This window comes from Seriola lalandi, unplaced genomic scaffold (genome assembly GCF_002814215.2).
Source record: "Seriola lalandi dorsalis isolate HSWRI2012SDOR001 ecotype SW California unplaced genomic scaffold, Sedor1 jcf7180002053435, whole genome shotgun sequence".
Classification (NCBI taxonomy): domain Eukaryota; kingdom Metazoa; phylum Chordata; class Actinopteri; order Carangiformes; family Carangidae; genus Seriola; species Seriola lalandi.
The window spans coordinates 40,673-67,389 of NW_019523988.1; the positions used below are offsets into that span (position 1 = coordinate 40,673).

The 26,717-nt window shown below is 41.4% G+C and overlaps 1 protein-coding gene across 1 annotated transcript in view; it reads right to left on the reverse strand.

Annotated features, from left to right (window-relative positions):
- snd1 (staphylococcal nuclease and tudor domain containing 1) overlaps window positions 1-26,717 on the reverse strand; it is a 168,477-nt gene that overhangs the window by 30,890 nt on the left and 110,870 nt on the right. Inside the window, exon 17 of the mRNA XM_087172590.1 lies at window positions 8,978-9,119. Within this exon, the coding sequence (XP_087028716.1) occupies window positions 8,978-9,119 (142 nt within the window). The remainder of the gene's footprint in view (window positions 1-8,977; window positions 9,120-26,717) is intronic.

Consider the following 26,717-nt stretch of genomic DNA (forward strand, 5'->3'; position numbering starts at 1 on the left):
GGCAGGGAGACTGACAACAGTTTTACAGGTTGGTTATGATCATATTTGATTATACTCCGGCACAGCGTGTGAGCAGAGACGGGGGGGCACAGAAAGCCAATGAAAACACTGAATCATGTGCTCTTTCGCTACACATCCCAAGGCCGTACTGAATTCTATTAAGCTGTTTACGAAAGCCATTAAACCACAGAAGGGTAAATAATCACAATATGACAGAGGCAGAGGCCAAGAGAGCAATGGCTGCTTATAAGAGCACTGTCATTTCCTGGCTTATAAGAATGAGGGAATTAAGTGACAGAGTGGAGTGCATCTATGAAAAGGACACCTGCTGGGGAAACAAGTGACGGGAGAAGATCTGGAAACATAAACCTGGCTATAATCGACTATAATTCATGAAGGAAAAAGGAAGACCACATCTAGAGGAGTGGGACATTGTCAAACTGAAGCTAACGCACACACTTTTTCTGCCAACATTCCTGCTGATGTTAGTAGCACCGCAGAGCCTTTGCTGTGTGCCCTGGCTGACTGGTCAAAGATTGTGTGGACATATGGATGGTGCACCATCTACCATCTGAGAGATTCACAGCCGCTGAACAGAGCTTTTGTGCTTTAGCTCACCTGTTGGAGTGTTAAATATGCATGAGGTTTGGACAGGCTTTATCCTCTGGGGTAGAGGAATGGCTGCGTTTCAGGACATGCAAGTAACACTTCAAAGGTAGAAGGCTGCAATGACAGACAACAAAACACAGGCTTGGTGCAGTATGTACTGGCTTGGGAGGCCTGCATTTGTTTGTGTGTGTGGGCAAACATACAGCTGTTATGAGTCTAATGCCCCCTGTGGTTGGTCAACAAAGAACTGGCGCTCACCTGGGGATATTTGTACACTTTCTGAAGACACAGTGTGACAAGGGGGGAGCTAAGACAAGAGAAAAGCCATTTACTCCCCTTCCTGAGTGATGTTTAAAGTGGTGTCAGCATCTGCCAAGCGTTGAGAGGCCACTATAAAAAACAAATGATCCCCCTGCTTGACTAATGCTGCTCCACTCCCACTGGAGTGATATGGATTATATCTCATGTGATACACCCCCCACCACCACCACCACCAATTACCCTGTTCCATTCCACCCTTCCCGGCAGTCTGGAGCCTTTTACGGCAAATTACTGTTTCTGTAATTGGAAAAGCCATCACTGAAAAATCTAAACAGAGACAGCATCTGTGGCTCTCTTTTTGCATCAGTCTCTCCTGTTCTTCTCTCTGCCACCTGTCCAGCCTCATTGACTGCAGCTAATGCCCTGTTTTGATTGTGAGGAGTCCAAATATACTCATAAGATGGCCCTGTGCACATTTGGGGAAGAGGAGCGGGGGTGTAGGCGAAATGAGCCTGGCCAGTTTTGAAGAGAACCCCATTTGGGCCTGTAAGTGGCTCACCACTGAGAAAAGTGTCATTCAACCACTCAGCTTTAGGTAATAGACCCAGAAGTTGACATTAGTGCAAATCATGGTCGCTAAGATAGTGAAGAATGAAGATGAATACGCTTATTTTCCGCCTGAAAATCAAAAGCACCCTGCCTCAAACCGACAGGTGAGCTGACCTTTTAGAAGCTAAGTTGCATATCTGATTAAATAATGAATGTCTTGGGAGGGGGGGTATCATCTGGACAGGGTCTGACCGCTAAATATTGCATCTGCTGCAGTGGCAGGGAGCGGGAAAAGTGAAAAACAGCGGCATCAGCTGCTGCAACTTTCATTCAACTGCTTGGATACTTTGTTCTCTGTAGGTGTATGGTCTAATGGCACCACAACAAGGTCTTGAACACACTTCAACTGAATTAAACATGAGACATAAAAGGCAGATGGACAAAGATACATGGTCCACGATGTGTGCAAAGACTTCACTGAAAGAAGAACCTTTCTTTTTTCAGCTTGTTTGAGAGGCAGCACAGATTCTACTTAGGCTGGATCTTAAATTAAAACAACAGTGTGGTAATTAAAGCCATTCTCCACGGATTTGAGGAGTCCATTAAACTATTTAACATAATCATTAATTCAACTGTCACATTTAGCACTTTGTTACATTTTTTATGTCATTTGCCAATAATGTGAGTTCATTTTTTCATTGTACAATTAGTTCCTTTACTTCATTGTTTTAATTAAGACTACTAAACAACTAACATGATTAACAAAAAATTACTTTTGCAAATGCTTTTGAAAACATAAAAAAATAAAGTAGTTTTGTACCACACTAGTGTAGGAGTTAATTATCTCAACCCCTGACTGACTTTGGCTTGATGCCCACAGTGCCACAGAAAGATATCTCATCCAAAATGGAAAAAAAAAATAAATAAAAAAAAAAAGAACAATGCAGGCAGCCTTGCGACAACCATTTTTAAATGTGCACCCTTGTTTTTATTAAGCTCTATTGTATAAAGTAATCATGACTTTGCTGCCTTGACATGACATCCAATTAGCGGGCCGCTCACCCTGATCAATATGAAATGCTACAGTAATTCTCATGTCCTCATATTGAAATCAACACTCTGAATACCAGTGTTACTCTGGCAACCTGCCTCCACTTAATATAGAGTTGAACTTGGAAACCGAGATACTGATGCGGTAGTGGTGTGAGATCACAGTAGGGGAGGCCGTATCAGCTGAAGATGTCAATGTTTGGGAAAGCATACATTAAAAGAGGAAACCAACAGAGAGGGAATAAGCAAATAACCCACTATGGAAATTGTCAAGTGGCAGTACCTCAACAAGCTCATGACAAAATAAGATTGAAACATATCATTTCACAGTAATGGAATTCAAAAGGCAGAAAGGGGTTTGGTTTGAAGTCTAGCCAGAGAGAGAACAGCTCCCTGCCTGCCTTGCTTCATCAGTAGCTGAGTCCAGCATCATTAGGTGATGAACAGCTGCTGTGTGTAAAAGGTAGAAGTGTGAATAATGCGGACGGAGTGGCACCTGGTTGGGGGGAACGACTCCACTCATTACGAGTCTGTATTGGTGCCAGGAAGCTACCACTAAACAGGATGTACCGCCAACTGCGCTGCAGCTGAGGCTCGGAGTGGGCAGAAAATGTGTGTTTGTCGGCCGGGCCGGGCCTAGCAATCCAGTCCCACGTAAGTGACAACTGAGTGAGGTCCAAATCAGTAGGAGGCCGCTAGCGAAGCAAAGAAAACCCTGTAGGAATGTTGCCCAGTGCTACAATCTGTTGACCAGGACAGCCCAAGCGGAATAGACCTAACATGGATGAATGTTTACTCAGATCATACACAAGAATTAGGTGTGTGTGCCCCAACATGTAATCATCATGTGATAACTGTGGTCATATAAATGGAGCGAATATCATGTTAAGAATATGGAAAGGCCCAATGGTAAACTAGTGAAATGCTGAGTCTCAATTCCATTCTACTAGCATAATTGATTATATAATATACAAATTCAAGTAGTGGACCATCTCTGCAGTAAGTATACAAGAGAGAAAATGGTGCGTTATGTGAGCAGAAGGAAATAAGTCATAAGTCAAAAACTGATTATGTTTTCTGTGATCTTCTTTGTGCTTTTACACTTTAGCAGCTTTTTTTCTTCTGTGAAAAGGATACCTGCTGATCGTCATTTGCATCAAAGAACAACACTGTCAATGAAGAGTGCATTCAAAATCTGAGCTCTGAGTATGAGTTTTAACAACATTTCATAGTTTGAAATAATAGAATAGAAGTATAGTTTGCCAGAGGGTACGGTTAAGCTCAGTTGACCAAAGTTCCATCCTTGGGTCAAGTGATTACCACTGAGCTATCCTCATGAAAACTGAGCAAACTTCTGCCGAGGAAGACTAAGAAATGAAGCTTAAAGCTCAGGAAAAGCTAGAAGGTGGCTTTTTTTTATTAGTCCTACTTCTGTTTTCAAGGTTAGGGATGTTCTTCAGCATCAGAGTCATTTTTTCCCCAGTATGAAACTACATATTCAAAACTAGAGTCTATTGATACTAATAATGGTAACAAGCATTGATAAGAATCTCATAAATTAGTTTGTTTTGTTTGTTTTTTCTCTAGAATTCTGACCAAGATAATACACTGAGCACTCTAAATAATATATATATATGATAATAATAATAATAATAATAATAATAATAATAATAATAATAATCTGTACTGCAGTTTTTTGTTACTCAATGGCCGACGTATGTGCCAGGACACATCTGCACTAAGCAGCCGATTTATCCATCCGGCTGGAACTGATGCACAGTTTATGAGTTTTTAGGGACACTAATACTATACCTGTACTTTACGTCTTTGATTGAAAAAGCAGAACATCCAATACTCGGGTTCCAGCCATCACAGTTACGCACCCCATAAAGGACTAAATGCTATATTTAGAAAGCTTTTAATTATGTCTACTCTCCACTATAGTGGCAAAGCAACAACAGTGTACAGCACACAGCCACTTCCCCCCCTGTGCCTGGAGTGGCCTCTGTCTTTTAGTGTCCAAGGTCACACAGATCTATGCAGGTCCCCCTCTGACAGTAATTACATATAGCCTCCGGAGAGAGAGCAACACACACAAGGAAAATAGGCAGAGAAAAGAGAGACAGCAGTATGAAGGAGAGACTTTGTGGGGGGGGAGGAAAGTGAGACAATAAAAGATAAAAGCATAGAGCAATAGATAAAGACCCTCAAAATAAACTGCGGATTAAAGAGAGCAATCCCTCAAGCTTCTCAGTGACTTGGAAAAACCATTCCTAACATGAAATTAATCACTTGTGTAAAGATATCCATATATGAAAAAAACCCACACTTAAGAGTAATTAAATGTGAATGATTAAAAGGGGTAAAATACAGAGCGCTTAGGTCCCCTGGAGAATAAAGATATTACAAACTGCATTTTCTTTATAATGTTCAAGAATCACTTAGAAGATAACAGCATAAAAGTTTATTACATGGGCCTACGTATGTTCATTCAAAGCTTAACAACATCTGTGCAGACTTATTCAATCACCATTGCCTTCATCAGACCACAAGAAATAAATAACCACATCCCAGTCTATCAGACAGCAACATCTCCCTCCATAGTGCAGAGACTGCATCTAAATATTAATGGCTGTAACCCCACTATTTTTATGATTTTTTTTTTCCTTCATCCTCTTCTTTTCTCTACTATAACAGATACTGTCCACTATAGTGCTTATTATTACTACACTGTAATATCTGCCTCAGACTTTATATGCTCTTATCAATGTAAGGTCATTTTGCATCATTTTTCTACTTTATGTCATCTATTGCAAATGGTGCTATCTACAGACACCTGACCCCTATCTCACATAACCTGTTCTCACTAAGGTACAATTTTTATTCATTTTTCTTTTCTTTATCGTTCAAAACAGCACTTTGTATAGCACTTTCAATCCCATGCTCCTTATTGTTAGTATTATCCAGCTACCTGGAATATTCCACTACTTTTTGTTCTCTTCTTCTTGCCGCTCTGACACTTTAATTTTCCTACGCGGAATCAATAAAGTTCATCTTATCTTATTGATGCAACGGTTGAAACAAATGGAGGCTTAACTGCAGACAGAAAAATGACTCTCTCAGCCAGTGCCAGCTGTATTTTAATCATTTTGTTTCTATAAATACATCTAGCTTTCATGATCACTTTTACACCAACAATAAAAGCTGGCGATTATTGAAGTTAACTAAATGGGTTCGCACCTATCATCATTATGATGTCAAAAAGCAAAGCAGTGGCAATATTGTTTTATTCTCTTGTTTAAGTTGCTTTCACTGAGGCGTGCTACCAAACTTCCAACCTGATGTCCCAAACTGAACATCAGGTGAGACACAGATCAGGGGGCAGCCAGTTACTCTAGGTTTGTACTCCATGTCATTAGTGTGCTATACCTCAAGGATGGTCAAGGAGTACTCAATGAAAGTGTTTGCTCTATCTGGCAAATGGAGTGCCGGCAGTGGCTGCCAAAAACACTGGCTGAAATTTTGTCTCTGATGTTAACTGGAAAAGTTGTAACAGGGAAGGAGAGAATGTGTAGGTGCTGTGGTAGAAACAATCCAACTCGTAGCATAATGTGGGTCTTAGAAGGTCAGTGCATCAGGGAGGATGTTGATTCAACTCTGTGGTCACTTTTGTTCATGCATCAAAGAGGTCAAACTTGTTACAGTGCCATTTGATTGTATTAGGTCAAACTGCAGTGATTTTCACAGTGTCGTCTCGTGCTGTGTGTAATTTTAGTTCAGCTTTCTGAATCAGGGACTTGATAGACATGATTTGTTAGAGGTTAGATGGTGCGGCCAAAGTGCTGCTCACATGGGATGAGGACAGTCATAGCACATACATAAAAATCTATTTTCACATGGTCTAGACCATAAACTGTGGAATAAACATTGTTGTTTCTGTGAGGTGGTATGTTGTCATCAGTTGCAATCACAGTATTTATGAAATTCAGCCTCTCCTTCTAAGCTTATCTGAGTATATAAATTACTTTACTTCAGAAATTGAGGGAAAGGGAAGAGAAGGGAGGTGAGGAGTGTGTGTGTGTGTGTGTGTGTGTGTGTGTGTGTGTGTGTGTGCGTGGGGGGGGTTGTTGAACATGTAATGATATTGCAAAGCACTCAGCTTGTATGATTTTACAGGCCTTAACACTTTGATGTGCTCTTCAAGGGGTTGGTATGACTTAATGTAGCTTTGAGGAAGCGTCAGCGAAAATGAAAGAGACCAAGGGAGAAAAAAAAAAGATGGAGGAAAGAGGGGAGTGGCAAACAACGTGATAGAGAGAGAGATGAGGGGAGTGAGGCAGGGGGTGAACACCGGTCAGGTTTTGCCTCCCTGCTGAGAATAACACTTTTTTTTAAACTAGCACATAAGCCTCTTGTTGAAAGAACACGGGCCAATTAAAGGGAAAAATAAATAAATAAAACGGCCGCAGCATTGCTGGATCATCTAAAAATCAAGCCTTTATATGAGAAAAGATTAAATAACTCATAGCTCTCCTGTCAAAATAGACTGAGAGCAGCAATATAAAAAATGCAGTTTGTGTACAATTTCTTTAAATGCAACCCTTAGGTTGCTGCTGAGAAAAACTTGTAAATGCTTTGCATCTTGCAGTTTCCATAGGTCCCTTATAGATATAAGGAATTCAGGAGAAATATGCTTAAAAAATAAATCAATAAATAAAAATAAAATCAATAAAAACATTTTGATTTGTTTTTTCATGTGTACCTCAAGCACAGTATGTTTCCCAAAAGCTTCCAAACTCAAGCTTCCTTTTAGATATTCCATAACATGGAATATGCTTGTACATTTTCCCTGCTGACAGTCTGCAATGCTAAAGGCATTAACCCTTGCTTAAGGTTGACATGTGCCATGTTTCAGCTTCTTCCCAGTGACACGTGATTGTGGTCGGTGATAAAACCTTGCACATAACCTCCACATCACTAGCAACACACATGGGAGGGAAGCTGAAGTAGCCAGAGGTGGTGTAAGGGCTTTAGATTTAAATCTACAGCTCAGGGCAAGAAGATGAAGAGCAGATTGTTTCTGCACCCTTAGTAGCACCTGGAGGTTTCAAGAGGGGAAAGAAAGAACAGTTCCGGATCACATGATTTCCACATTTGTATATGATTGGATTATTATGGTCTGAATGATGCTCAGGCTCAAATTGGCAGTAAATGAAGGCAAATTAATTAATTATGGCAGTGAGGCAAATTAAGAGGTGGCCAAAGTCAATTTCATGGCCTCTGACAGTCAACTGCCAGTGAAGCCAGATGTGGGGGACGGCTGAGTGAGGAAGACCTCCACATCCTGTACTGCTCCCACACACAAACTGGCAGACGATGAAGGGACAGTGATTGGCATGAAGACTTCAGATCTGTTCCAACTAGTTCGTGAATACAGGTTTGATTGTAATTGTGTGTTTCTGAATGCATAATTGTGTAAGATTATAATTAAGTCACAAAAGGCAAGGTGTCAATGACAGGATGGCTCAAATTCTAGTGGGTCAGGATTCAGTGACACTGAATCAGCCAAAAGATTTTTATGGCTAGACGACTTTTCTCTAAATATCACTCTGGATTATTTCTGAAAAGACAAATCTATTCTCACATTATCTGAAGCTTCAAATATTGACTGCAGTGGTACTAATAGCAAAAACGCTGCTCAGTGAATTGTTGTTGAAGCACACCTCAATCTGCCCTCAGTTACTGTTGCAACAACCTGCTGTGTGAGAGCCCTTACAATAATCACAGATATAGTACATACTGCACATGTACACATACACACAACTTGATTTTGATATTGCAGAAGACGGCCCATTAAGCAAACTACCTGAAAGATGGACCGTTACCCAGCACAAAACAGCACAGGGGGAGGTATTACGTGTGCACTCATTCGTGTATACAAAGACACACAAAAACACACACGCGCACACACACACTGTATACAGACACAAACTGCTTGTCAGAGGGAGCAGCCATGCGGGAGTACCAGGGACTGTTAGTTTTCCCATCTCCAAAGTTTTCTCTCCCTCCCTCCCCGTGTCAGTGGTGACAAGAGGGGATGGTGTGATTTATTCCTGCCATTCAGTAGTAATAACAAGTGGGACGTCCTTTCTTTTGTCTCTACTGGTGGGAGGGATGCTGCAGCAAGGGATGAGGTGAATGTCTGAGTGGTAGAGATAATTGTCATTCATAAAGTCAGTCTGGTGTTAAAAGGGAATAAAAAGTGAGGGAGCCCTTGTGTGCATCTCTGTGTGGAGAGATTGTTGATGGTGGTGTTTACGGTGGGATTGCATAGGATGATGAAATAGTCACCGTGGCATTAAGTAATAAAACATATTTACTCCGCTTTCAACTTTTAGTAATTCGCTTTTGATCACATTGACACATACAGTATTTGAGTCAAGAAATGTTCAATTATCACACATTTTAGAATCCAAATGATCATTAGTGCATTTTAATGTCAACGTACCTGTCTCTACGTCCTGGCTGTAGAAGTGCAGGGTGTCCGTGATTTCGGTGACGTATACTGGTCTGTAGTTGGCCACGCGTTCTTTCTCCTCTGATAGATGGACAACCTCCTCGACTGGTTTCTCCTCATAGTTGGCCCAGATCTACAATACACACACACACACAGCATTAATTTGCAAAAACTATATTTGCATGTTACATAAACTGATTACACATAAGACCTTCTGCACACACACACACACACACACACACACACACACACACACACACACACACACACACACACACACACAGGTGAGAAGGACAGGTCACTGACCACAACAAATATTAGACTGCTGTAAAAAAAACATGATGCTACGATACTTTTGATTATTTTTCAAATATTTTGAGAAAAGTAAAAAAAAAAATAAAAACACACAAATATGGAGAATACATGGTGTGACACTTCATTAGTTTGAGTCATGCTCCAGTCACTAAATGTTTTTGAATATTTTTCTTTTTACCACCCACTAGAAATATAATAATGATTCACACTTTTTGCACTGCTGACTGATTTGGTCTCTCATATTTATGAGAGCACCAGAGTACTGAGAGAGACCAGAACACTGTGCAGATAAACCAGGCTTTGGCGATGTATTACCTGAGCATCAAAATCAAATCAACATTCATAATACAACCTTTTTATTACCCATTATCTTAGGCCAAACTCAAACCCATGATGCTACCAGGATATATTACAGTCTATTGTTTTTACCACAGCTTTCTGAACCACCATGATGCTACAAAGATGCTTCAATTCAGAGCAGATAGTCTATGAATAATAACAGCAAAGTAACGCACCACTCCACTGGTCTAACTTTCCCCACTGATCATTTGAAAGTAATTATGGTTGTCATAAACAACTCTGCACATTATTAGAATGTGACTAATTCTCATGATGAAACAAGGCAAGCATTTGTATTGTAAATGCAAAATGGATGAATGGAAGTCGACTTTCAAGAAACTGTCTTATGTTGGCAATTCAAAGTGTATGTTTCTGTTGAAACCTGAAAATCAAAAAATTATACAATTCATAGGACAAAAATTATAGAGCATGGCATGTGAGCAGGAGCAAGTAAGAATGGGCCCAATGTGTCCCAGCTCGTCTCCATGATTTCCAAGGACAGGGTCAGGGGTCACACTTTGCTTGTCCAGTTTGGCCCAAACAGGATCCATGGGAATTAACTCTGTCAGGACATTAGTTTGACTTGTCCTTAGTGTGTGTGTGTGTGTGTGTGTGTGTGTGTGTGTGTGTGTATACTTGTGAGAGCCAAATTGACTCTTTTCAGGGTTAAGTGCTGGGTTAGGGTTAAGTTTAGACATTAGAGTACTGATGAAAACGTCACAAGGTTGGTAAAGAATGTAGTTAGTGAGGTTCTTTACAAGCATATCAGTTTATGCGTGTCTCTGTGTGTGTGTGTTTGTGTCTGTCTGTGTCTGTCTGTGTGTGTGTGTAAGCAGGTTACATCCTTTCTATGCTGCATCAAGGTTAGTTCTCTTTTGGCTCCCCAGGAGAAACAGAGGGCAAGAGGCTCATTAGGGAGAAGTGCTTTGCCTTGGGCCACATATCAAACTGCATGGATGTCAGTACGTGTGTGTGTGTGTGTGTGTGTGTGTGTGTGTGTGTGTGTGTGTGTGTGTGTGTGTACAGAGAGCAAGGGATGCAGTAGAAAGAGTGGGTGGTTGTTAAGACTGAATGCAGCTTGTTTGTATACAGCTTCAAGTACAGTAATAGTATTAAGCATGTGCATAAACACAAGATGGTCAGGATGAAAGCGAGCTAATCATCTCCCTGCAGATGAAGCGCTGGTGAAGGGGAGTGAAGGAGATGTATAGGAGGAGACAGGGAGTAAAAATGGGCGGGGAACTCAAAAGTCAAAAAGTGCAACCACGCTTCATGGTGCTCCAACTTGTGCAGCAGCAGCAGCAGCACAGCTTGTTACAGTTCATTTCTCCAGGCTATTTGGGAAGTGTTTACTTTTAAAGGTTACATAAAGAGAAGGAAAAGAGGCAGACAGATTTTTTAACAGTGCAGTGATATTAGCCAATTAGGTTCTGGCTAATTATTTAACTGCATGGTATCATCGAGCTAATTAGATTAGCTAGTTTTAATGTTGTCATTTTTTCACTCTGCTTTAGCTCATCTGCAGAGCTATGCTAGTGTAAAGGCTTAGTTAATCATACCCGAGGCTTTTTTTTTAATATGCTGGCTCTTCAGCATGCTTATTAGATTATCATTTTACCTCATTGATGTGGTGATGTACAGTGTTATAGGAGTAAGCGGTGTGTGTGTATGTGTGTGTGTGCGTGTGTGTACATGTGCACTAGCAACAGAAATTGGTGAAAGAAAGAAAATGCTTCTAACTGTTAGCCATGAAGCAAGCAACAGTAGAACTGAGTGCTGCTGCCCTGTCTACCCGCTAACAAAAGACAGGGTCATACTACCCAATTACATTCAATTATTCAGCCCACAAATGCTGCAGAAAAAAAAAAAAAGTGAGAGAAGAGAGGAGAGAAGAGAAAGGAAGGAAAGAGGGAGGAAAGAAAGCAGGTAGAAATTATGTGGATTGAGGGCAAGCAAGGTTAATGAAGACTGAAAACATGGCCACGCTTCGTAAACCCCGAGATCAGCCACGATATTTTTGTACGGCATTAGATAGGCATGTGCATTATTAGCACACACATATACAGCCACTTGCACACATTATATGCACAGCCACAAATGCTGGAATACACATTGTGGGGTAACAATTGTGCTTTCCACATTGCAATGAGCTGACATGGCTTGGCTTTTAATCAAACCTGCAGCACCACTTAGGGATGACAAAGATTAGAGTGTCACCATTCATTAGCCTGGTGGCCATCACTGTGGCACCTTTAGGGTGGTAACAAGTGGGTTGGCTTATGGTGGGATTGGTGACCAAGCACAGCCACAAGGCCTCCTGTTGACCTCCAGCTTTGTGTTGAGTACGGGTGTCACAGCAACAAGAGACAGGTACGAAAATTTGTCCAGTGAAAGTTCTCTATGAATCTTTACACAAACTAAACAAACCAAAGCTACTTAATTCAAATATAGTGGATGTACAAATACATATAAAGTCAATGAAAAGACAGAAAGAGGCAAACAGGTGCAGATTAGACAGTGTCTTGCCTCTCATTCAATCTGGGTTTTTTGAGGACAATGCAAACATCCATTTTGCTCTCAACATGTTATGTACATATTGAGTTCTGACTTGGCAGATGGGCAGTTATAAGCTGCTGTGTATTTGTTCTCTGTGGCAACTAACATAAGGGTTATTGTTTCATCTGAGTTGTTGACCAGCGTGCTTTTTCGCACTTCTAACATTTTACCATCTTGTGTGGCAGGTTTCCACTGAAAATGACTGCTGCCTCTTCTCTCTTTGAAGCTACATGTGTGAAATATGGCTAACACTGTGTCTACACAGGAGGCGTAACATTAGCAGCACGCTAGCGGAGCAGTAGCAGCAGATTCAGAGCTTCATGTACGTTTCAACAGGATGCGTTTAAGCACAGCATTGAGTGTAGATCACCAAGATTTTGACAGTGCTCAGTGCCAAACATGCAATCACTGCAGGGATGTAAAATGGAAAGACATGGACTTGGAGCATAAAAATATTCTGTGGGTCATTTTTACGCACATATTGTGTGAGTGAAACGTGAGCTTTGTGTAGACAGGAGAAAGTCTGGTAAAAAAAATTGTTGAAATAGTTGTAGTGGTAAATATTTAATGGTAATGACTGAGTGTAAGCTATAACTCACACAGACACATTTCAAACGGTATCAGGAGACCTCCATAATTTTCGATTGTCTATTGGTTATTTGTGGCCAAGACCTTCTAAAAGACTTCAGTGGTCAGTGTGATTACAGCAAGTTGAACACTGGTTTTGCCATTTGTTTCTGAGTGCACTATTAGAAACACTATAGTCTAATCTCTTTTTAAAGTACAAATAAATGTACACACAGACACACACACATACACAGGCTGTGCCCAGGGCTGATGACCTTCCGTGAGCAGCCAACCATCCTGTTTGTTCCACTTGAATGCAGGTATGTGACTGCTGCTTCTGCTGCTGCTCTGCAACTGCAGCCAGACGCTAGAGCCACTAAGCTGCCAGAGACAATGAGAGAGAGCGCGCGTGAGAGAGAGAGGGGAAGAGAGGAGAGAGATAGAAAGATGGGGAAAAGGAAAAAAGCGGCAGGCCATTAAGCTCGGGCTGAAAAGACAACAAGTCCTAATAATGGCGGCCAAACAGAGAGATGGCAGGTTAGGCTGACCTTCACAGCTCCTCAATGACAAAACACACTTAGAGCCAAGTGAGTGACAAGTGAGTCCAGTGGGGTAATGTGAAGATGGGGCAGGGTTGCTGTATTGCTGCACATGGTGACTATCACAACCCACATGAAAAAGGCTGACAGAAGTGCTCAAGCATGTGTGGTAGGGATTAGGCTTGTTCCCAAATCCATTTACAAAATCAGTTTTTTTTTCTCTTCTCTACCTTTCATTCTCTTAATCTTCTATCCCCCTGATTCTTTTCTCTGGCTACACATCACATTTATCATCTAATTTTTATATATATTTAATATAATTTAATATTCCAATATAAATTGATCAATTAACAATGGAAATATATTTTATTTTCATAGAAATTGTGGCAAAATCTCTAAGACAGTTGAATTTTAGCAGCCAAATTGGTGTCTTTAAGTGCCAAGTGAAACCTGGAAGCAAAATGCCTGGCCCTGAAGAAATACCTGGTTATAGCCAAATTGTTGCAGCAATTTACTGGTGGTGAGTCTTAATTTCGCAGCCTGGCACACCAGCTACCTTGCTGATGGAAGAGTAGCTCTTCAGCAGTTGGTAAGTGCAGCTCTGCTTCAGGGAGTTAAGTGGTCCGCTGATTAGCTTAGTGCTGATTTTTCTGAATATTTCTAATTTGATGAAGAGCGCTGCAGCCTAGAGAGCCTAGGCAATGGTGCTACATTCATAGATTCACACATACAAGCACAGGTGGATGAATACACAGACAGATGGATGACTGAACCCACACGAAGTGCCAGAACGACGGGGTGAGGGCTGGTCTGAACACTGATTAAAGGTGGCAGTGTGTCAATTCTTGTGGTGTGTGTATGGTCTGTTGAGACCAAAAATCGCCATTGCTACCTAAAGTGCACTTTGTTAATAGGCAAGTGCCGAAATTTGTCAGTTAAGTAGGCCACACAAACACAAATACAAATTAACACAAGGGGTTGGTGTAAACCTTCAACTGTTAAAACTAAACAGACTCATACCTCCAATACTCAAAATCCAGATTTACATACGAGCTGTTTTTATCTGAATCTCTAAAAAGGTTTTCTATGATTTGAAAAAGCATGTTTTATTTTTATTCCATGATTACATTACACCCCTTTTATGATTAGCATGACACACTCAGTGCTCCTTGAAAAGAACATCATGAGGACTATTCTAACTACAATCCATCTTCACAATTCCTCATTAACCTGTCTTCACACACTGCACACACATATAAAGCACTTGACAGATGCAGTACGCATATGTCGCTGCACTCTGATTCAAACACACCTCAGTGGACAAGGTTGCTCTGCCCTCGCAACCCGTGACAAACTTGTGTAGGTCTGAAACAATGCAGCTGTCACAGACTAGCTGAAGCACAGAGTGATACGAGCAAGATACTGCAGAGTGCTCTGTTGTCTTACATGGGAACTTACATAGTTCCATTGTTCATTTATTACCCAATCACACTTGGAGAACAATTGAAATCAATAGGAGCCTGTTATTCATAAGAGATCACTTTGTAAATCAATTTAGCCCCTATTATATCCCTGATGAATCCCCTTTAGAGAGAATGGTTCATTAATTCAATTGAGGGCACGTTTTTCTCTTTTGGTCTTTCCTCGCACACTTTTTTTTAATTTTTTTTTATACAAGCTCACATCAAAAGGCTCTAAGCTACACATAAGAATAGAAGGGACCATTTTACTTATGATTAATTTTATCCTGTTTAGATGTTAGGTGGGTGAGCTTTACTCATACAACAAAACAAGAGATGATATCAAAAGCGAGTGCTGGAGAGGCAGTAAAGGATAAATATAAAAATGAAAACACATTGTAATGCTAAAATCTCACCAAATAGTGCTGTCTTAATACGCTGCATTTCCTTTTTTTTTAGCATTCAGAATTTACTCCATGATATGATGTACAAACATTTTCCCTGCAGATTACAATAAGCTCTAGAAAAGAATTTGATTGGCATACAAAGTGAGAGAGAGAGCTCATTAGAAATCTGCATTGGTGTCACATTAATGATTGGGAAAGGTTGAGGTGGTAGAGAGGTGGACGACCCTGGATTTCCTGTTGCTCCATGATGTTGTCTGTATTGACTAAGCCATTAGAGGCGGAGAATGATCAACGAGATGGACAATTGCTTCATTGAGAGGCATTTTGCCACATCATAGCTGAGACATGGGACCTGACACCAAACATCCCTCTCCATGTTTGAGGTGGGAAGCAGGTTACTTAGGCAGGAGGTTACTTAATCCTTTTATTGCAGCCAAACAAAACTAAGAAACATAACAGTAAGTGCTCCCCTATCAGGGCCAAAGAGTTCTCAAGCAATAAACACCAACCACAAAAACAAAACCCAACTCATGGATTGTATAAACAGGAAACAACAATAAAAAATTTATTCTAGGACCAATTGAGTGGAGCAGCTCGTTATTTTGTTGTTATAATAAAAAGATGATGACAATGATATGACACCCTTGATTAACAGATGAAAAGTTAATGGCTGATGAATGACCATATATATAAATCCAGGTAGTGCTGATTTACTGAGTGCAGTGTTATGAGGGAATATTCTCCATGTGGCCATTTAAATAAAAACACAAAGTGGTCAAAATTGCCACTCTTTCCTCTTGTTTGTTGCTCAGTGCAAATTATCCTTTTATAACTCTGGCTTTTCAAACATTTATGACTCAATGCCAGTAACTGATGTGACAAGAGGCTGGTAAATCCTGGGAACTGATAAAGGTTCAACACAGGTTGACTGACTGACAGGCGGGCTATCTGGGTCCCTCACTTTGATTTATCGACTGTTATAGAGTTCATATGGTGCAACGATCACAATGTACTGTATGTGACATAACAGGCCCACGGCCACTTCCGTTTTTTTGACAACCTCCAATTCAGATGGAGTAAGTAAAAAACCGTGTTCACCGATCTTGAATGGACAGTGAGTTCAGTGACAGGTGTCAGGGTGCCTTGTATACTAAAGAGAAAAGACATTAACCCAATGCAACTGACTAACCCCTAAAAGACTTGCCTCCAAGGTTAAGAAGGGTTATTGATGGCACATTAACCTGGATAGCTCACCTTGTCGTGGTGGGACAACTAATAGGGGCAGCAGTGGTAGTGAGAAAAAAAACAAAACAGATTTACCGAACAAGGAACACGCTTCCTTGTCATCCTCATATTCAGATATAATGCATGGCAGCCTTGCATCATAAAACATCCATTCTAGGAAAAGTACATATATGTGTGCAAACGCACAGTTGTGGCCTTGGGAAGAATTGGTCCAGGTTGAGCTACAATGTCCTAGCAACATCATTCCTGCCACAGTGGACTAATACAATATGACTGCTTATGGGCCTGCAAGGCCACACACGTGGACACGGTAACAAAACATGTCAGCTGCACACAGGCCTATTTGACAAGCTGTAAAAACTGAAATCACACAACACCACTATATCATGTTTGATACAGAGGCAACTGGTTTAGCGCATCAAACACACTGAGCATTTCTTTCTCATAACAAATTTTATCCATATAAACTATGCATATTTGAATAGCACTCAGATTTACAATCAACTTTATAAGCAGACAGAAAAAATAAAACAATTTATAGTTTTCTTTGGAGAATTCTTCACTAAGAAAAAACAATGCTGAACTCTAGGTAGGTTTCTGACATGTTTTAAAAGAGAGAGACCAAGTCTGAGGATTTGAGACAGCGCCTCTAGCTGAGCTTCAACAGTGATCAATAAAATCTGTAAATCAATCGCATATTTGACTGCTTGCCAATGGAGAGAGGTCAAAATAGAGGTTATATAGTTTCTTGGTCTGCTGCCAAGATAGTCGCTGCAGCGTTCTGAAAAATCTGCACAGGTTTTGTACTAAGAGTAAAAAAACAGTATTATAGTATTCTAAAATATTCTACTGAATTCAAATAAACAGGGTTGATCCATTACAGGCACAGAGATAGAGGCCTAAGACAGATCTAGGTTCAAGCTGAGGCTACAGGGAGTGTGGATTTCTACACTTGGCTACACTGACCACCAGTGGAACCCAATCAATCCTAATCTGCTTAAATAAGAATATTAGAAAATAGGTGTCCACTTCCATGTCCCAAGCCAAACCACACTGAGGGGAGAGGGGGAGAGCAGGAGACGGATGGAGGGATGAGTCTCTCGAATGTGGTTACTTAGCAGATAAATTATGCATTAAAACTGCACAGGTGGCGCAGGACAGGGTTTTTAGGTGAAGGGAGGGAGCCGAGCAGCTGGGGAATTCATAACAGAAATGGGAGAGCAAGCGAAGGAGTGAGGGAGAGGGAGAGAGAAAGAGTTACTTCCTAGCTTCATATCACAGCCAACAGATGTTCTCCCATCAAAGAGGCGGCAGGCAGGCGGCGAGGCTACTCAACCCCGGCTTACACGGCGAATATGACCCCCCTTATTGCTGACGCACACGCAGACACACGCACACACACACACACAACAGTCAAGGGCTTGAACACGACCTGAGGCTATCATGGTGGCAACTTGTTACACTTTTTAAATTGACAGAAATTGATCCACTTAGACATGTGTGTTGGGGTAGGGGGTGGGAGCAGGTCTGTCGGCCCGCTGACACTAGTACTATTAGCAACAAGCACTAACTTACACCTGACAGAGATTGGTGGTGGTGTGTGTGTGTGTGTGTGTGGGGGGGCATGGTGTTACCATGGAAACAGGACATGTGGGTGCATATGTAATCGGGGAGATACGTGCACACACAAACCTACACCTGTTCCACCGTCCTCATGGGCACCACCCTGCTCAGGTGGTATGGAAAAGCAGACGGCTGAGAGAATGAACCAGCCATCGCACAAACACGCACACACACACTGTCCCTGGAGACAGTCACTCCTGCATATGGAGCCTTATTTCAAGTGGGTGTTTTTTTCTTTTACCGAAGTATTGAGTGTGTCTATCTGTGGTCATTAAAAGATGATCAAGCCAAGCAAGATGTCGTCAGAGCAAAACAAAAGCAGTGCTGGGGAATAAGGATGCAATTAAAAGCCCACCAGCTGCAAGGGCACATGATACAGATACTCAATCTTCAAATGGCATAGACGGGGAGGCAGAAAAAAAGAGACAGAAAAGAGGCAGAGAGGCAAAAATAATTAAGTGCTAGCCAAGGCAAACACTTTGTCTGATTGTGTATCATGATAACCTTGATAAAAAATGAGGTGCTGGAGAGATGAGGGGCTGTACAGAGGGACCCTTATTCAGAGGTTTGCTTGATTTGTGTTTGATTACTACGTTTGTTTATTTGTACTCCACTGATTTTGCATTTGTATGTGTGATCTGCCAGATGACATCCCCATTCTCACTGTCCCTTTTGTTTGCTCTGTTCTGTGTTGATTCCAGCCTTTCTTATGACCTTGATGCCGAATGGGTGAAGTTCTGTCTCTCTGCAAACACGCCCACCTGGCTAAACAGCATGCAGGATAAAAGTGGGCTGAAATTAAGAATGAATGCACAGAATTTTAGCCCACCCCCTGTCGCTTTTGCTCTCTGTTGTTGCTTTCATATTTCCTCTATAACATACTGTATGTTTATCAACAGAAGTGGATTACTGTCCGTGAGAGCACACACTCTGTCTGATCACTGGAAATTATATGAGAGGAATAGAAAGGGAAAAGAAAAGAGCTGGTATAAAGTAGAGTGATTAAGAAATAGGACTACCTCAATGTTACAATGTATAAGTATGCAATTAAAAGGCAATTAATCAACTTTTTAATTAACAGGCTAGTCTGTCCCAGGTTGCCACAGTGTTGCCATGACGACTTTTCGAGGGGGTGGTATCTCTCCTTCGCTCTCTTTATCCGTGGAGGACTGCTGATCACACTTTCCACTCCCTCTCCTCTCTTCATTTAAAAAGAGAAAAAAATAATAGAGGTATGAGAGGGAGGGAGCCATGGAGGGAGGGAGGCAGAGCTGGTGGGGATTAAGGGAACGGGAGAGATGCAGGATAGCAGAGAGTGGCAGAGAGTGACAGAGAGGTTAATATGGATCTGGTCATGGTGAGAAACAGCGATGGAAAGCGAAAAAAGGAGGGAGAACTGGAAGGAAAAGAGGGAACCAGAGGAGGAGGAGGTGGGGAGGACTAAGGGGAGAAAAAGATGGCAATATTATCACATCAGAGGTAAAGCCCCTTGATGTCTCTGAATCGCTTCCCACATCTCACAATTTGTAACATGATTCAAAGGTCTGGTGTTGCACTTGTGAATAGTTTCTTTCCCAGTTTGAGGAACAGCTCAGCTAATCGGCATCTTTGTAGGTGGGACTAAGGTTGTATCAGCATCTACCTGAGCCAGAGCACAAATGCAAACTAATAATGTGACAACAGTATTAAATCAAAACAGTTATATCAGCTCTGGGCATTTATTCAGAATATGTTTTTGTCTTTTTTTTTTTTTATTGTCAATTTGGTATTTATTGTTTATATAGATTTTTTTATAGATTTTTTGCTGAATTGTCAATTTACTAAACAATTGCATAGTCAAATGCTGTGTCAAACACACTGGATCATGCAAAATGCTTTGGTGAGACCGATACTGACACAGAGGAAAGTAGCAGAAATAAGCAGGAGAGGCAGGTAAAAAAGACAAAATATGTGGGAAATGGGGAACAAACAGAGAAAAAGAAAGGTAGGGGGCTGAAGGGAGACTAGTACAAGTGCAGGAATCGGAAACGCAGAGATGACGAGAGCCTGTTTATGTAACTGTCTCTCCCTGAGGCATGAGAGAGAGAGGGAGGAAGAGAGCGACTCTGTAAAATGCACAAAAACACAGTCCCAAAACTAGCAGAGTGGTCCCATTCTCTAGATTTAGAGTGTTTTCTGCAGGCTAGCCAGCCAGGAGACTGAGCAGAGTAAAAGTGGACTGACCTAAATTACAATGGCATGCTTAAGAATTCATCAAAAATTCTCTCAAATCTGATTTTTTTTCACATAAAAAAAAAAAAACTGTCATGTTGGTCAAAAAGAGCCAACAGAGGAACAGTTATTTCATATACCTTATCCGCCCTGTTAATAGAAACTTCCACTTCCTCTTAGTTTGACTGATGAGAAGGAATAGGCTAGCCACACCTCTAATGGTCAGTCAAAGACAAATGCACACACATGTATCCACCTTGCCTTAAATGGCAATATACATGCTCTCACCTGCTATTTGGTGAATAAAAACAATTTGTCAGAAATTCCAAACACTTATTTTATCTATCTGTGGAAGGGGAATGCAAATGAAACGATTATGCTAGCTGTCCCTCTGAATACAATGATCATCAACCATGACACCATAACTCACAAACAATCCAGTCTGTCAATCCTCAGAGCAATACAGCAATTCTTCAAATCTCACACCGCTCCCTGCTTCATTGTTTTCATCCATCTGTTCCTCTTCCCGCATGTCACCGTACCCCAAGGTTGACAGCCCATGAAAAAGGACCCATCAATTTTCTATTAAGGGCTAGCATTTTCTTAAGGTTTAGAAAAACATGCTGAATGCCTTACCACAAACCAGCAATGACAATCTGCAGTGCACTGGCATTTTATAACTTAAATGGGGTCACAAGAACATATTTTATTTTATTGGACAGTGTGACGATCCCTGAGATTTTTATTTCATGACTGTGAGAGGCCACTAAAGACAAAAAAATATGAGCCTCACAGATAAAACTTGAGCTGACAGGTATGGCCCTCTATAGTTGGCAGAAATGTGGCTCATATCATCCCTGTGCTGGAAGAGCATGACACACAAACAATACAGAAAACCACAAAACACAAGAATGTACGGTCACATACAGTAGCTTGCCACAGTTACCCAGTGAGCACTTCAGTGTCTGCTTTATCAAAGATCCAATTCTAAGACAAATGAGCTGGAGGAAAAGGTGTCTCATTGAGAGAAACTGCAGGGACCCAAACTTCTTTTTGGGAGCTCTTGTAAGAAATTGCACTTTGAACAAGTGCCTTTAGAAAGACCAGAGGACAGAAGGAGAAAAAATTGCATCAATGAATCAATGCACTTTGCATTTTCTTCACAGTGAGAAAGCATTAGAGAGCATGTGAGGTAAGGGCAGAATAATAAACTGAATGCCTAATTCAGGGCTTAGACTGGGAAAGTGTAAAGAGGAGGAAGGGAATAAGGGAGGCAGAAAGAGAGAGTTTGAATTAAAGACGAGATGATGGGAAAAGAGAGATGGGGATGAAATTCTGCAGGTACTGAGGCAAGAGCAAATGAATGGCAAGAACAGTGGAGGAGTTGAGGAGGGGAAAAGTGAGAGAAAAGAGGAAGAATGAAAGGCTGTGGGGGAGCTGTCATAAGGCAAATAGAGAGAAAGAATAAGCAAATGCATTTAGGAGCGGAACTGGCTGCTCAACCAAGACTGGTCTGCCAATGTGTAGAAGACTCTGTGTCTCTGAGCAGGTAATAAAGAGAACTGATGAGGCGTTAGCATCCACATGGGCTATAAGGTTCCCATTCTGTCTACAAGTACAGTGGCCTGATCTGCCTCAACCTAGGCAAGGCTAGAAGAACCTGTGTTTATTGCAGTAACCACAGCAGCAGCAGCAGCAACAATAATAATCATTATAATAATACATATCCAGGAAGGTCAGAGATGTCAAATACAACAAGCTCATGTCAAAGCCCTTTTAGGTGACAAGGAAAAGTCAATAGGGTCTGATCTTAATGCCTTGCAACTAATAAAACCGCAACTCATTAAATGGTGAAAGGTTTGAAGATCCTAACCAGCAGAGAGCGCATTTAAATGGTGCCCTCAAGAAACAAATATTTAGCATTTCATTAGACAGCAGAGAAAAGCAAGGGAAGCAGGGAGGGGAAAAGTAAGGGAGGGGTATTTCACTGCCGACCCATATTAAATGCAGTTAAGTGTGGCTTGGAGCAGGGGCCCTAAAAAATGTCAAAGTGTGTGTAAATGACTATAACTTACGTGTCTTATTTTTAGTGCAAACGCAGATAGGCCACACTGTTTTCCTTCTTTCCCTGATTAAACAAGGACGATTAGAGAGGACACCTGAAGCAGGGAAGAAAGGGGGGGACTTAATGTTTTCACAGCATCTGCTTGATGACTCCAAAAATACATAAATGTCAGTTATCTGCGGGGGAAAATGTCATTGCTGCTTCTACCCGTAATGGATGTTCACATGAATGGTGTGGTCAATACATCTTAGCAAGAATGTCTGTACAAATCGCTGCAAGGACACAGGAATGTCACCAATACAAGCTCATGCGAGTAATCTGACCGATCAAATTCTTTAAAGCTTTAAAAGTATTTAAAGCCATTGTTGACTAGATGACTTATTAAAATGATAAACAGGGAAAAATTGCCTTTAAATAGACATTTAAAAAGGGTATTCCAAAGAGAAGACTTCCAAGGATAAGTGGTTTCAAATAAATTTGTACAAGGCAATGACAGCATTTAAGTAAACACCCATAATGCTGCATCAATTAACGGCCGCTGCTCAAGGTGATAACCTTTGCTGCAATTGACTAATCAAAGCTCTGCAGTCTGAGGTCAAATATGCCTGTGTTAAAATTCAAGGCTTGCTGCCTGTATTCCAGGCACTCGTTCTTGTGGAGGTAGGAAACAGTCAGCCACAACCAGTCCTCAGCAAACCAAGTGGAAAAGTGTCTCCTTACAGTGTCCCAGGAGGGACAAAGCAGAAAAAAAAGGAGAACAAATAATCCGCTAGCACAACTCCAGTCATTGCATGTCCTTCACACTCACTTTCATCAGCATAGATGGGGGAGAAATTGGGGCAGAGGAGGAGAGAAAAAAAAAAAAAAAGGAGGGAAGCCCCAAGATACAAGAGGCAGGGGGGACGGAGAAAGGCAGACGGGCAGACCTGGAGGTTTGTGTTTTTCTATTGCGGGTGGCGTAGCTGAGCATGTGTTAATCAGCCATAATGCAACGCACTATGTCATATCACATCATGTTCTCTGCCAGCATTTCACCTCTTTTCACTCTTTACAGGCCTCTCTCCTCCCATGGCCTCAGCCCTTCATCCCAAGAGCACAGTGAAGGGGTGGGAGGGGGGTATGCAGTAGGGTGGGGGGTGTGGGTTAGAGGGACTGCCTGAGTTATTTCTGCACTGATGAACCAGAGGCAGCCGCAAACCTGCCCCTGAGGACCTCTGCTAAGAGCCCGCAAGAATCCTGTGCATGACTGGAGAAGGGAAAGCACAAGGCCAAGGACATACAGACGAATGCATATAAAAACACATGCACAGGATCATATACATAACAATAAACATGCACACAAATGCAAGTAAAAGAGCACACAAAACGATGACACATGGACAGTGAGGACCATATGCACATTGCTGCAATGGCAAAGCAATGCAAGTACACAAAGTACATGGACAGAGAAAATGCTGCACTAAACAAAAAGGCCTACTTCCTGTTTATATGCTTCATCAAGTAGAATATTTCATCTGAGAGTGTCTGTTCCTCAGGATTGTCCTGATGTCCTTGTGGCCAGATGCATTTTTCAGATGACATTTTCAAAGTCAGCGTGTAATCCTGCATCTCATATAAATGTATAATTCAGCATGCAGAAGGTGAGACTGCTGAGACGGACTCGCTTCATTGAGTGCGTCTTATAGTTTTTAGAGTCTTCCTCATCAAAACTTGTTTGTATGTGCCACTTTGCTGGTGACCGCCTGTGTGTGCCATGCAGATAAAGATAAAGATGGAAAGAATGTTTGCATGTTTATTCACAAGACTGCGAGTGGAGCTGACAGACTGCTGAATTTGCAGCTTGGAACTGGGGAAAAGGAGGATGAAGACAGACAGAGAGAAAACTGGGGGTTGGGGTGTAAATAACACACACATCACTGGGTCCACTGATCTCTTTCTCTGTCTTTCTGTCTCTCTGCCTCAGGGCACTGAGGGTCCAGCTTGCCGTCTACAGTTGGGGGGGGGGGGGGGGGGGGGGGGTGTCCCCGGAGAGTGTGTGCTTGTGTATGTCTGTGTCTGCACTGTCGGTCTGCACATGCTCAAAGTGTGTTTGAGTAAGCAGGAAACAGACAGTGAGAGTATGGTGCGTGCACGTGTGGCGCCTCCCTCCATCTGCAACCAAGTTTGTGTGTGTGCAGATGTGTACACAGTGCACTGAGAATCATATTATGTAATCTTTTAGCCATACGAAAAAGCCTCCGTCAGCTCTTTGCTTTTGTGTGGTAGGTGGTTCATTTTGTGCACACAGTGCTGAGAAAAAAGACGCAGGCTGGGGTAAATTCACACACGCAAACAGGCAAACAAACATTACGGCATAGTAAACAAACAGAAAGGAAAATGATATGCGGCCACATGCCGATACACACATATTGTACACATATGAATATGAAAACACTATGCAGACACGCAAACTGAAGAATTTCTGGGAGTTTGAGGTATATAACGAAGTGTACAGTGCGCTCCATCTTTTCCAGAGATGTGAGGTCTCACACGGGTCACCTCTCCCATTGTGGCCACCCTGCAGGCAATAATAGTCCCCTTGCTGTGAGCCCGCTGTCCTCTCACACTTGCCAACAAACCCTGCAACCTTCATCTTGCTTGTGTATTGACATGCTGGCAATGGGGCCAAACGTTCTCTCACCGAGTATGTTGATGATTTCCAGCATGGGACAGGGTCCCCTGAGCCACTGATCTGAAATCTGCTAATAGGCTATCACAAGAGCTTTAATATTATTCTTCTGTTTCATATAGCATTGCTCAGTACTAGCAAGCTCCTCTTAATCCCAGCTGATTTTAAATTTACTGGCTTGTGATTTAATTTTAATTAAACACTGCCAAAATCATTATTCAGCTATGAATTTTGCAAATTATATGACATCCATATTGATTAATAAAAACTTATCTAGCTATTATGCTGTACTTTATTTAACCACTGCAAACTAATAACCCTGCTGTGGTATCACAGTGCAGCAAAAAAAAGTTCAGGTGCTTGAGGCATATTCATTAGATTGCAACAGATATTTTCTGAGCATGCTGTTAGTTGGCTTGTGCTGCAGAGGCATTGTGCTGTATTGTGCTCTGGTTTCTGAAGCTATTTCATCATCAGATGAATCAGATAATCATCATCATAGTAGTGGTACTCTGGTGAATACCTAAAAATAGGGTGATTTGAGCACAGTAGGCTGAGGACTGCTGCACCATGAGTCATCGAACTGTACTATCCTACTCACAGTTAAAACATTGTGTTCTAATGAGGCAAGGAGGTTAGTGCTCATTTGACTAGTGGTTGCTGCTGTACTGCACTGTGTAACACTGTGGATGATATATTCGAAACACGAGCAAGACTAGCATCAATAGATTGCCCATGGGTGAGGGGATGTACGGTGACTTTTGGCGCAGTTTTAGCAACTCATCTCCTAAAGGGCAAAAAAATGCAAATCGCTGGTGACATAATGATTCTCCTGACCCTCCATCTTTCAGATGGCTGAGAAAAATGCTGCCACTGACACCATTTTATTCTCGCACTAGTTTTCTGGTATTTGAGAAGACCTCTGCACACAGCTGACACATTAATATTAATATGCTCTTTAAACTATCAAGTAAAGCATGTCAATAGACTCATAAAGACTGGAATAGATACAGAAAGTTTAACATTTGCTGTATTATTCAACCCTGTCATTTACAGGTACATAACATGTCTGGATAACTGTTGGGTGTTGTGACATTAGTTACATTGTATCAGCAGTTTTAAATACAACACCTGCATAATGCATGGTCTGAAGGATGCAGGCAATATGTGTTTGCTTAGAGTCTACAGCTTATATTTCAGTCCTCTTCACTAGAGGAAAAAGACGGACAGACCAAAAAAAAAAAAAGGAAAAGTAAACCTCAAAACCAGTGTTGGCAGAAGTCCAAGTTTATTAAATTAAGATGAGGGAATTTGCTAGAGTTGGCACTATATAACTAGACAAAGTGCCTTTCTTTTTTATCTAGAGTTCACCCATTCAAAGCCTCACAACGGACTGTTCTGAAACTGTTCCAAAAAGCAATAAATGAAATGCAAACAACCTGTGCATGCTTTTGACCCTGAGAATATACCAAAGCTGCAAAGATATATTAGACTGTATTAAGTAATGCTTTTCTATTATCTCATTATCCCGTTTTAATTTACAGGGGAAAGTGGTTTGTACACAAAGAAGGCAAGAAGTCAGAACAATTTCAAACAAATGGAAATCCATGTGGTAAGAAATCAAGTCTTTAGTCATAATTCATAATCAAAGAAACCTAGCGCATTTCATTTTCATCCAGGCACAAGAGGCGGTTTCCTCAGCCTTCACTCATGTTTCCTGTCAAATGGACTGGACA